This window comes from Pongo pygmaeus, chromosome 17 (genome assembly GCF_028885625.2).
Source record: "Pongo pygmaeus isolate AG05252 chromosome 17, NHGRI_mPonPyg2-v2.0_pri, whole genome shotgun sequence".
NCBI lineage: Eukaryota > Metazoa > Chordata > Mammalia > Primates > Hominidae > Pongo > Pongo pygmaeus.
This window is the reverse complement of record NC_072390.2, coordinates 47,704,671-47,718,021: the sequence shown is the minus strand read 5'-3', so window position 1 is coordinate 47,718,021 and position 13,351 is coordinate 47,704,671. Positions and strand designations below refer to the sequence as shown.

The 13,351-nt window shown below is 35.0% G+C and overlaps 1 protein-coding gene across 4 annotated transcripts in view; it reads left to right on the top strand.

Moving 5' to 3' along the window:
* Positions 1-13,351, top strand: part of CCDC178 (coiled-coil domain containing 178) — a 515,145-nt gene that overhangs the window by 223,757 nt on the left and 278,037 nt on the right. For all 4 annotated transcript variants that reach the window (XM_054461207.2, XM_054461206.2, XM_054461208.2 and 1 more), the window contains exons 17-19: positions 1,058-1,219; positions 2,774-2,887; positions 10,372-10,517. In XM_054461207.2, the coding sequence (XP_054317182.2) occupies positions 1,058-1,219; positions 2,774-2,887; positions 10,372-10,517 (422 nt within the window). The remainder of the gene's footprint in view (positions 1-1,057; positions 1,220-2,773; positions 2,888-10,371; positions 10,518-13,351) is intronic.

The window sequence follows — 13,351 nt, the reverse complement described above, 5'->3', positions numbered from 1 at the left end:
AGACAGGGTTTCTCCATTTTGGTCAGCCTGGTCTCGAACTCCTGACCTCAGGTGGTCCACCTGCCTCAGTCTCCCAAAGTGCTGGGATTACAGGCATGAGCCACCATGCCCTGCCCAAACAGTGTTTTTTGAGATGATCTACACCTCTGCTTCTCTTCGAAGCAAACCTAAATTTTGTAATTTTTTTTCTGTTATGAAATTTGGCATTTTCAAACATAGAAGCAGTGTTTGCTTCTATATGTTTCAAAACACTAAATTTCCTAATTTATTTCCATACATGTTTTATTTCTAAGTGTCTAACTGGAAAGACCTGTTAGTTGGTTTTGTCTTATATTACAGTACTTGCATATATTCCAGGATGTGTTATTAGTGTTCTCTAACTTGGTGTCCTCCAATCCTTACTTAAGAATGATTGATTTTGACATTTTGGGCTGGGAAATATTTTTTTAAATGTTTGATTTTTATTGTCTATTAAAGTGTTTCTCTCATTCCTTCTAACAATAACTGTGTTATCTTTAAATATACTACATTCGGCAGGGTGTGGTGGTTCATGCCTGTAATCCCAGCACTTTGGGAGGCCAAGGCGGGTGGATCGCTTGAGGTCAGCCTTTCAAGACCAGCCTGGCCAACATGGCAAAACCCCTTCTCTATTAAAAATACAAAAATTAGCCGGATATGGTACACGCCTGTAATTCCAGCTACTGAGAAGGCTGTGGCAGAAGAATCGCTTGTACTTGGGAGGTAGAGGTTGCAGTGAACAGAGATGATGCCAGTGAACTCCAGGCTGAGTGACAGAGCACGACTCTGCCTCAAAAAATAAAAAAAAAGTATAATATTATATTATATTATATTATATTATATACATGAGACTTTTGGATATTATAATAAATGTAATATATGTAATATATATTACATTCATATCCATTTTTTACAGTGACATTTATTGCATTATTTGATTTTCAAATAAAAACAAATATTACTGCCTGTCACTGAATAAGAGGCTCAATAAATGTTTAAGTTAATAACTGAATGAATTATTTAAAATCTTTGCTGGCAGAAAAAACTATATTCCATTTACGAAGTCCAGGCACTTGAGCGGAAAGAGCTTCTAAAAAATAGAGCAATATGTGCCATATCACTGGCAGAACTACAGGAACCTCTGCTTCAACTAGAAGATGAAGCTGAAAGAATCAGAACTCTCTACAAAGAACATTCTGTTGTAAGTATTTAATTAATCCAAAAATTAATGTGCAGAAATATATACGTTAGTAAGTTACGCATGTGATTTTACATTATTATTTGGAAAATTATGATTTCACATAGGGGCAAACTAAGTAACTATTTCAGGACCACACAACTTGATCTGCAGTGAAACTCTATAGCAAGACCATTAATGCTATTATCTAGAACCCCATAGTCTTAGAGGGTACTTGGGAAAAGCAGGTTTCAAGTGCATGAGTAGTGACTTATCTGGTGTGAACATTCATTATGTTAAACTTAATTCAAAGTCTTCACTCCTTCTTAATGAAATGCTAAAGTTGTGCTTATTTGCATGTAAAATGTAAGGGATCCTGACATTTTCATGGTAAATTTTTGATGCATGTAGATGTTTAGACAGCTAGGATGAAAAATAAAGCAAATGTTGATAAAATATTTTCAAAATTACAAGTTTATGGCAGTAACTGATATCAGTAGCCCTTCCCAAAGAAAAATTTAGTCGAAAAACATGTATTAATCCTGTCATTAGTCTTTTGGAGAACTAGAGGGTGTGGCGAGTTATACATTCTTGTCCTTCCCTGCAGGGAGGCCATACATATATTTATTCGAGCCATTTTGGCACCAGAACTTTTTTTCCTTTGCAAATAATAATGTAACTTTATTTTTTTAGTCTTTGATAATTTTCAAAATGTCTTTATTTCTTAAAATTGTGATTTAAAAAGTGTTTCTTTTTGAAAAGTTTATTTTGAGCTTCAAAGCCTTCCTATGAAATAGGCAAGAGGGAGTTTACTGGTATCAAAGACTTGAGAAAACTTGTGCTTAAAGAGCCTGAGCAACGTGTATAAGGTTGTGAAGCATGGAAACAACAAATTCCGAGTACCACTATATTTAGGGCTTCTAAATGCTATCATCATGCTCCTGCAAAGAATGTATAACCAGTACAAACATCTAGTGGGATAAATGATTTTAATGATGGCTCCCCCTTACCTTAATGATAGAAATTTATTAATTGCATCAAAAGCCTAAGTGAGGTTGTCTGAGTACAATAATGAATTCCAGAAAAGATTAATGATCTTTGTTTCCTGTTATTTTATAACAGCCATGGTTTTACATCTTCTTGTAGTTCAGTAATCATTTTTGGTTTGATTATATTTTAATAGTTAATAAATTATAGGAATTAATAATTTAGCACACAGTAAGGAAGAATAAGTTTTTACATACTTTTTGGTAGTGATTGCTTACTGTTTGTATTTGGAGTTTTAGTTTTGATTAAAACAAATATTATAACAAAAATTCATAATTTCTATGTAAGCTTATTTATTTTTGTTACTTAACTAAAATTCATTAGATTTTGGCTTTCTCACATAGTGCAAATAGAATATTGAAATTTTTGGATATACAGTATATTTCTGTAATTTGTGTGTGGTGGTTCTTTCCCTCTATTTGCCAAAATAAATGCTGTTGTTATTAAAATAGTCACTTAAGTACGATTTGGCCTAAATGAGGATAATTGGGTTGCAAATGTTGCACATCTTAAAATCTGAATGTCTTCTAGATGCTTAATAATATAATTGATCAGAAAGATCTTATTAGAAGAAAGGTGGGAAAAGTGAAGAAAAAATTACGAAAAAAGGGGAAGAAAACCCTTGATGCACTAATAGAAACTGAGGTAAGAATTTAAGTTCAGAATCTAATTTTGAATTTACAGTTTATGTATGTCAGTGAAAACTATTCAAGCAAGTTTAATTCTAAATGAATGTGTCTCATTTCTTATTGGTTGTACTAAATAGGGATAAAAGCACACACACACACACACACAGTCCTTGTGTTTTCATTTACTTTCTCTTGCAGTATCTTTCTCACTGGTCTAGTTTATCAGGGACACAGCTCCTAATCAGGATAAATACAAGGAAAATTTGATACTGGATTCATGCAGAAGTCTACTGCTTTCTGTGATGGCCATGCTGTCTCCTTTTACTTGGAGATTAAAAACAAAAAAAAAAATGAAGAAGAAGAAAAGAAATAAAAAGGAAAGAAAACGAGAAAGAACAGAGGGAGAAAAGGAAGGAAAAGGGGAATTGCTATGGTCTGAATGTTTGTGTTCCCCCAAAATTCATATGTTGAAACATAATCCCCAATAAGAGGCTAGGCCAGAGGTGATTAGATTATGAGAGCTTGTTGGGATTAGTGCCCCTATAAGAGAGGCCCCAAGAATCTTGCTTGCCCCTTCTACCACATGAGTATGAAGGAAGAAGACACCATCTCTGAAGCAGAGGGGGAGGCTTCATGAGACACCAAATCTGTTGTTGCCTAGTTCTTGGATTGCTTAGCTCTAGAACTTTAAGACATACATTTCTATGGTTTATAAAGTACTCATTCTAAGGTATTTTGTTATAACAGCCTAAACAAACTAAGACAGGAAGAAAGAAAATGAAGGAAGGAAGGGAGGGAAGGAGGGAGGAAGGAAGGAAAGGAAGGAAGGAAGGAATGAAGGAAGGAAGGAAGGGAAGAAGGAAAGGAAGGAAAGAAGGAATGAAGGAAGGAAGGAAGGGAAGAAGGAAAGAAGGAAGGAAGGAGGCAGGAAGGGAGGGAGGGAAGGAAGGAAGAAAGGGAGGGAGGAAGGAAGGAAGGAAGAAGTCAAAATTAAACAATGAAAAATAGCATGATTACACTTTTGTTAAATGGCTAGAATCTTCTATTGACATATGTCTACTGTTTTAGCCCCAAATCATCAATCTGACACTCTGAAACTACAAAATATCACATTTAATATAAACATGCTTAAACTAGTGAGCATTTTCTTTTCAGATAGTGAACTTAGAATCACTAATGTAATTTAATTATTTTTATATTAATATTGTATCATATAATTTGACTATACATTTTAGTATTCCAAAAGATAACAATTTAATTTAAAAACATATACGTAATTCTTTAAATTTTAAGCCAACTACTACTAAGATGTTGTTCTTAGAAAGCATCTTCACTTAGCCAATTAAAGTCAGCTTTTTCTATTCATCTTACTATTAGTTTTGTACACAAAGCCTTTATTTAGTTGTCAGTTAAAATAAAGGATTGACTTTGCATGGTAAAATGATACTCTGTTTTGCCAGGGAAAAGACCTCCACTGGCTTTGCTTTTGATGAGGAGAGCTTAAAGCAGAAGGTTTTTAAATTATGTGATGCCCTATGGGAGTCACAGCTTACAAAAGAAGTATAGTTCAAGAGCCAAAAAATAATTTTAAAATAATTTACTTTTATTTGCATTTTATAAAGGACCCTGTGACCAGAACTGTAATGGTATCCTCATCACTCCCAAGGGACGCTCCTTGTACATACCTCTTTGCCTTTACCCCCAGTGTTCTCACACACTACAGGCACTAAGTGTCTCTCATCAATTTTCTGAAAAGTCACCCTTCCTATTTATCTCATGTCCATCTATCTGTTTCCCTCTTTTACTGAGCTGTGTAGCAAGAATATTTTAATATAGCAGTTGGGCAAAGGCAAGACTCACTTCTTCAATAGAGATGGGACTAGAGCCCAAACTCGACTGTTAGAGTCAGCTTACTTTTTAGCCAAAAGAAGGAGAGAAAAGTCAAAGAGCACTGCAAGTTTAATGCTGTTGTCTTCTGCATGAACTCAGTGCCTACTAGGTCTGTTAGGCACTATATTCACATCTTCAGGTGAAAGAGAGTGTAGCTTCTCTGAGGAAGATGACTGAGAGTGTGCGAGGCTGTGGACAGGGAGTAGACTACACCTCTTCTGAGAAAAAATGAAGTGAGTGAATTGCAGGGTTCATGGGCTATATTTGGTGTAGACTTCATAACAGTAAACAGCTCCATCCCTGTCTGGTACCCAGGGCTTTGTGGGTTTCTCTGAATAGGCAAATGCTTAAATACATTCAAGTGTACTTAAGAGAGTATCCTTGGTAGTGGCACTTCTTGCACACTAGAATTTGGGAATTAGGAGTCATAAGTGGAAGATGTGACTATTACAGCAGTGAAAAATTACTGGGTCAATTCAGAGCAGAAAAGAAAATCATTTTCCCAGCATGGGTATTGTCTTCAGCCAATGTTACCAGTAGAAGTCAGGTAGGTCAGCTACCTCTTATGAACTTCATTAATTATTATCAACATCATTTATTAATGTTGATTTCAATGTGCTGACAAAGGGCAAACACATGGCTCAGATCATTTCATTGAATTCTCACAGCAACCCTGTGAAGTACTTAGTATTGCATTTGTATAAATTAAAAGCTGAGGTTTATAGAGGTTAAATTCCCAAGTAGCAAGAATCCCCGTCTGTCCAATCTCAAAACTCATGCATGCCAATACCTACTATGTATAGTAAAATCTCATGTAATTTCTTTTAGCAGCAGTGACCAAAAAGCAAGGGCCAGTTTTGGCATAGAGAAAATAGTAAAGGCTTTGGAGTCAGAGAAATCTAGTGTTTAACCGGTCATCACCACTTAAACTAGCTGTACCATCCAGACTACTCTGGATTTTCTATTGTAAAATGGATATAACATTGATTATATTGCTACTGTGAGTCATAAAAGGCACAGTTCAAATACAATGCATAGTACAGTAATCGGTGCATTGTAACACCCACTGATTGCTCCCTTACCCCCATTGCCTTTTCTACAAAGTAGATGGGATTTGTACTCTACCAGAGAGTATTGTGTTTCTGCAGATGGGAGCAATCTACAGACCAAAACATTTGTTCCTACCTGACATCTAAATTTTACCCCTAAGTTAGTATGTATTCAGCATAAACAAATGGATGTGTGACTGGAGACTTTAGGGCTTTTTCGAAATTAGAAATATTTCCCCATGCAAGTTCTTATTGCTAACATTTCTATTTCATGAATTATTGGCTGTGGGAAAGGGGAGAAAGTCAATATTGTCTTTATTATTATTATTATTATTATTATACTTTAAGTACTAGGGTACATGTGCACAACGTGCAGGTTTGTTACATATGCATACATGTGCCATGTTGGTATGCTGCACCCATTAACTCGTCATTTAACATTAGGTATATCTCCTAATGCTATCCCTCCCTCCTCCCCCCACCCCATGACGGGCCCCAGTGTGTGATGTTCCCCACCCTGTGTCCAAGTGTTCTCATTGTTCAATTCCCACCTATGAGTGAGAACATGTGGTGTTTGGTCTTCTGTCCTTGCGATAGTTTGCTCAGAATGATGGTTTCCAGCTTCATCCATGTCCCTACAAAGGACATGAACTCATCCTTTTTATGGCTGCTTAGTATTCCATGGTGTATATGTGCCACATTTTCTTAATCCAGTCTATCATTGATGGACATTTGGGTTGGTTCCAAGTCTTTGCTATTGTGAATAGTGCCACAATAAACATATGTGTGCATGTGTCTTTATAGCAGCATGATTTATAATCCTTTGGATATATACCCAGTAATGGGACAAATGGTATTTCTAGTTCTAGATCCTTGAGGAATTGCCACACTGTCTTCCACAATGGTTGAACTAGTTTACAGTCCCACCAGCAGTGTAAAAATGTTCTTATTTCTCCACATCCTCCCCAGCACCTGTTGTTTCCTGACTTTTTAATGATTGCCATTCTAACTGGTGTGAGATGGTATCTCATTGTGGTTTTGGTTGCATTTCTCTGATGGCCAGTGATGATGAGCATTTTTTCATGTGAAGGACCTTTTCAAGGAGAACTACAAACCACTCTCAATGAAATAAAAGAGGACACAACAAATGGAAGAACATTCCATGTTCATCAATAGGAAGAATCAATATCGTGAAAATTGCCATACTGCCCAAGGTAATTTATGGATTCATTGCCATCCCCATCAAGCTACCAATGACTTTCTTCATAGAATTGGAAAAAACTCCTTTAAAGTTCATATGGAACCAAGAAAGAGCCTGCATTGCCAAGACAATCCTAAGCCAAAAGAACAAAGCTGGAGGCATCACACTACCTGACTTCAAACTATACTACAAGGATACAGTAACCAAAACAGTATGGTACTGGTACCAAAACAGAGATAGAGACCAATGGAACAGAGCAGAGCCCTCAGAAGTAGTTCCACACATCTACAACCATCTGATCTTTGACAAACCTGACAAAAACAAGAAATGGGGAAAGGATTCCCTATTTAATAAATGGTACTGGGAAAACTGGCTAACCATATGTGGAAAGCTGAAACTGGATCCCTTCCTTACACCTTATACGAAAATTAATTCAAGATGGATTAAAGACTTAAATGTTAGACCTAAAACCATAAAAACCCTAGGAAAAAACCTAGGCAATACCATTCAGGACATAGGCATTGGCAAGGACTTCATGACGAAAACACCAAAAGCAGTGGCAACAAAAGCCAAAATAGACAACTGGGATCTAATTAAACTAAAGAGCTTCTGCACAGCAAAAGAAACTACCATCAGAGTGAACAGGCAACCTACAGAATGGGAGGAAATTTTTACAATCTACCTATCTGACAAAGGGCTAATATCCAGAATCTACAAAGAACTTAAACAAATTTACAAGAAAAAATCAAACGACCCCATCAAAAAGTGGGTGAAGGATATGAACAGACGCTTCTCAAAGGAAGACATTTATGCGGCCAATATTGTTTTTAACCTGGTAATATGTCCTGTAGATGTATGTCAGATGTGGTTCCAATAGGATTTGTTGGTGGAAAGCATGTGGGCCATGAGAGAGAGGTGTCCTCATATCATTTTTTAAATGTTTGTCTTATAATGGGCCTCAAAAGAAATATAAAAAAAAGTTACAGAGAAAATAATAGATATTTGCTGCATATTTTCTGTGTGTCAGGCATTGTTTTAAGTGCACAGACATAACAGTGCATCATTTGATTTTCATGATAAGCCTATGAAGAGTGTGCTATTACCTCTATCTTACAGTTGAGAAATCTGATGCTTTGTTTCTTAATTAAGTTGTACAGTTTCACATAACTCATTAGTGGTAAAGTTGCAATTCCAACCCAGACAGTCTGACACTGAAATAGATGCTCTTAACCATTATATTGTATTGGTCATGTCACCCAAGTTTGCATACAATGAATTAAAATCAGAAATCAATGACAAAAATATAGGGCAAAAAGAAATAAAAAGTATATGCACTACTAGAAATATTTCAGAATCACATTTCTTTTATTAATTTGCTTCTGTGCTAAGAAATAACTAAAATACAAATTACCATTTATTTATACATGACCAATAATGACAAACTATATAGCAAAATTTATGACATAGGCCAATGTAGTATTTTGACATTACCAATAAATGATTTTGATTTTTAAAAAATCTAAAAATATTTAACATATTTATTAAGGGCAAAGAAGAAAAAATGAAAATTAACAGCCATGGGAATGATTAAAAGGGGTATAATTATATACACAATGAATTAAATACTACTTTGCATAGGAATTCGTTTTAAGATCTGTATCAATTGTATGATTTCTTTTTAAAATAAAATGGTGAAAACTGGTTCAAAAGAAATAAAACACAAGAATAGATCAATGATCATAGAAGAAATTTAATTTGTCCAAACTCTACCAATAAAACCAAGAATCAGTCAAGATACTTTATGAGTCTCTCTACAAATACCACTTACAGAGCATAAGAAAGCATGGAAATCTTCTAAAATCATTCTATAATGAGACTAAAACCTTGCAACCATAACCAAAAATTAACAGCGCAAGAAACAAATCCATTGGTGATCTTGCTTATGAGCATAGATGACCAGATCATAAATATATTAGCTAAATAAATTTTACAGTGTGCTAAAAGATATACTATGCAAAACAAGATTCTTTTGAAGAGGAGACTCTTCAGCTAAGACTAAGAAACGAATGATGAAATCTGATCTAAATATCAAGTTTAGGGATCGAGAGCATGCAGTACTCAGAGTGTCCATACTCACACCTGTCTACTCTCTGTCTGTGGGTTTACTTCCAGCCCCACTCAAATAACTTAATACTCCAATGGACCTACCAACAAATCCTAGTGAGTTATATTTCCACTACATTCTAGTATAAGGAGAAAAAATCCTTTTATTTATCAGTAGAAAATTTTCAGAACTTCCAGAAAAGGAAGGAAACAAAGCAGGAAGAATGTGAAAATTCAAATGCAGTACCCAGTGTTCAAAATCTTAAACAAACAGTAAGCTTTTACAGGAAAACAAATATAAAATATTAGTTGTTATTCTTGAAATCTATGAGTAAAGAAAGTATTTGGAAGCATATGGGGAAAATAGAAGATAGTGGAGGCAGAAGGAGCCATTGAGATCTGTAGAATCAGTTGGGAGAGTAACACTAATTAGCAGCCATGCTGAATGTGGGGAACAATTCAATAACAGTCAATCAGTGAGTCACTCAGTCCCATTTGAACACAAACAGTCATATAGGGATCACACAAAAATAGATGCACAATCAAATGTTCATTCTGGAATTGCACAGGCCTACCATGGAAAGAAGTGCTGGTAGTAAATATTGGCTTCTTTTGCTGGAAAGATCAGAACAATATATATATCCTTGTCCGCCTGCCAATGTACTTTGTACGTGTTTGAAAACCAGTGACGACATGTTTGCATCTTGAAATGACATGCTTATAAAGTGTGCATTTAGGTGTTTTTTTGGAAAGGGGAGCAAGTTTGTGTGGGACAGAGAGAATAAACAGTTCTATTTTTTAGAAAATTAATCAGATGTAACAGTGGAGAATATAAACCTCAGTTGTTTTTCTAGAGACAGGGTCTCACTCTGTCACCTGGGCTGGAGTGCAGTGGAGCAATCATGGCTCATTGCATCCTTGACCTCCTATACTCAAGGGATCCTCCCATCTCAGCCTCCCAAGTAGCTGGGACTACAGGTGTGAAACACTGCACCTGGCTATTTAAAAAAATTTTGGGTAGAGACCAGGTGCTTGCTTTGTTGTCCAGGTTGGTCTTGAACTCCTGGCTCTAAGTGAACTCCTGACTCCTCCTGCTTTGACTTCCCAAAGTGCTGGGATTACAGGAGTGAGCCATCAGGTGTGGCCCACTATTAACTTTTAATTGTTCACACAGCCAATGTAATTGTGTTCCTAAATAGCAGGGATTTGAAAATCCAAGTATTTAAAATAAAACACTCATGTATATATTTTTTTCAGAGTAAACACTCAGCAATTTTTAAAGACCTAGAAGCAACTAAAAGTAAGACAATAATCTTTTATGCAAAAATAAATGAATTGAATAAGGAATTAAAAGCAAAAGAGGAAGAAAAGAAAAGTTTTGATCAGACACTTGAAATATTAAAGTAAGTACTTAAACTTTATCAAAATATGAAGTGTATTAAAAATATTAATAAAAGAAATAAGATCAAATTTCCATATTTAAAATGTATTCTTAAAATGGTTCATATTTTTAATTATAATGTAGTGTAGAATATATGTGTGATGTTTGATAATTTTAGTTTATAAAAGCATAATCATAAACTGCTTTCATTCATTATTGCTTCTCTGGGTTTGTTCTTATTTGAATAACTGGAAATGTTTCTCCCTTTCCAAGGAGGATAACTTTTATTCTTTATGACATTAATAATATTCTTCATTACTTTCAGATGTATCAGTATTTATATGCCATGTTTAATAATTTATGTTTTTTCACCCAAATGTTTTTTATTAGTTTTGAGGTAAGAGTTCAGACTCAGATATTCTATAAAACCTTGTGCAATTTATTCAAATTTATCACTTCAAAAGTTTTTTATCAGTCACCTCATGAGTCAGGGATATAATTGTTCAGGGTTAGTAAGGCCTTTGGCTTGGAGAATGATCATGCTCTCAGTCTCATTGGGTATCCATAGATCCTAACCTAAAACTTATTTACTCTTCCTTTACTCATTTTGCTTCTCATTTCCTACCTTGTAAAACATTGAGAACTGGACTTGGAGGAGTATTAGAGGAACATGCATTGGCCACATTTAAGGACAACAGACTGCTTTAAATACAGAAGGCTACTACAAGCATTAGCAAAATCATAATGCTCGAGGGATAAAGTGTCAAAAAAAATTATGCCCAGCCTGTTGCCGTGCATTCTAATGGAGTCAAGTCAATGCCCCCATCAAGCATTTGTTTACCGATTATCATAGGGTAAAACTTATTTTCAACATGACAATTCAGCTTTATCTGAAAAACACTACTCATATTCACTATATTATGTGAAAAAGCAGGGAAACATATCATTTACTTTTAAAGATATTTATCCACCTTATTTAACACCTGTAAGAATATCTTGGGACTCAAAGATATAAATATAAATGCATATAACACATTAAAATTACAAAGATCTAATTCAGGAGCTGATGAAAATTTTTTCTTCAGGCTTCCTCCCATTTCAATCCTAACTTCTTCTGAAGCTGGATTATATGGCCTTTCAGACAAGAGTGGTTTCCATGTCCCAGTGAATCAGTTATCTCTCTAAACTTGACAAAACCCTGCCTTCCAACAAGAAATGGAGAAAAAGAATTAGCCAATACTGTGGAATTACTTATACAACTATTAATTAGCAGTGATGATATAGAATGTCAAATAATATTTAAAGCTACCATTGAATGACTTGCTATTGTGCCAGTACATCCTGGACAATGTGTGTACCTTGTCTCATCCAATTATTGTAGCAAATGGTTAAATTGTATCGTTTCCAATGAATGCTGAGAAACAGAGGCTCAGGGAACCTAAGATCACACTCTTAAGTAGTGGTAGAGCTCGCTTCAGCTTAGCTCCAACCTGTTCCAAGTGTGTGCTTTCAACTGACCCCCTAAAGTGGGATTACAAAGGAAGATCAGCTGTTTTATGAATAATCTACTGACATTTTCAATAAGTTCCCGTAACAAGCTACTTATTATTTATTGAGAACTCATAGTGGGCATACTGCCAGGCCCCAATAAGGACAAAGAAATGGCAAGTGGGAAAGTGTATCTTCAAGTGTCTGAAGATCTTTGCAGAGAGACAAACCTTATATAAACAAGACAATTAAAATATGGTGTTAAAAATAATGGCAATCAAAGCCATCCTTGACCCTCATTTAATTTTTATAATTGCTTCTTAACTAGAAAGTGGAAAATTAAAATCCAGACCCATAAGACTTCAAAGTCCGTTTGTTTTATCACTGTAGAAAGGAAACATTATTTTATTGCATAGATATACACGTATATAGTGTATATAAATGTCTGTGTAAATATAATTAATACAATGCTATAATTAATATAATTCAATATCAAAACAGTGTAGAGAACAAAATACATGCGGTCAAGATATATCAATGTTTTGGGGAGCAACTATGAACATTTTATCGTTTTGGTCACACTAGCTTCTTCCTGTGTGAATTTCATTGGTTCTCTCTGCTCCAAGATGTCAGTATCATTGGCTACTGATCAGACATCAGTTAATAATTTGGAACGTTTTTGGTATGAATGATGTAGAGGAAAAACCAGGGCAAGGCAGATGAAAGAGGAGAAGAACCTTATTTCCTGTAGAAGAAGAGGCTCACATCCACTAAATGTAAACAAGGTGATATGTTTTCAAATTTGCTGATAACAGCTATAATGAAGAGTGGAAAAAAATGAGTACTTAATGTTGAACTGCTGAATCAGAAAAAGGCAGGACTAGATTTGAATTCTGGTTCTGTCATTTACCAACTAGTTGAGCTTACACAAGCTAATTAATTATCCAAGTTTAGGTTCCTCAACTCTAGATGGCTATCTCATTATTATTTCATAGAGTGGTTTTTGTTGTATTAAATGGGATATTATTTAAAAGCAGAGATATTAGTTTAGTGCTTCCCAAAATATTAGTCTTGCTGCCTTTATAGCTAACTGTGCAAGTGATTTAATTTTCTATGTCAGTAGACTTGTTAACTAATGTGGATAGAATAAGACTGTGCTGAGCTTTTTCAAATATCTTATTCTGGACACTGAGTTGCTGCTCAACTTTGGCAAGCAAGTTATTGTTACCAGTATTGTTTTAACCATGTTTTGATACTTTTCTACTAGTATTGTTCCTTACATAACTACTGAGTTCACCATAAAAGTTATTTTACCTTTGCATTAGGACGTGTTTAATTGCAAATGATAAAATACAGACATGCACACAC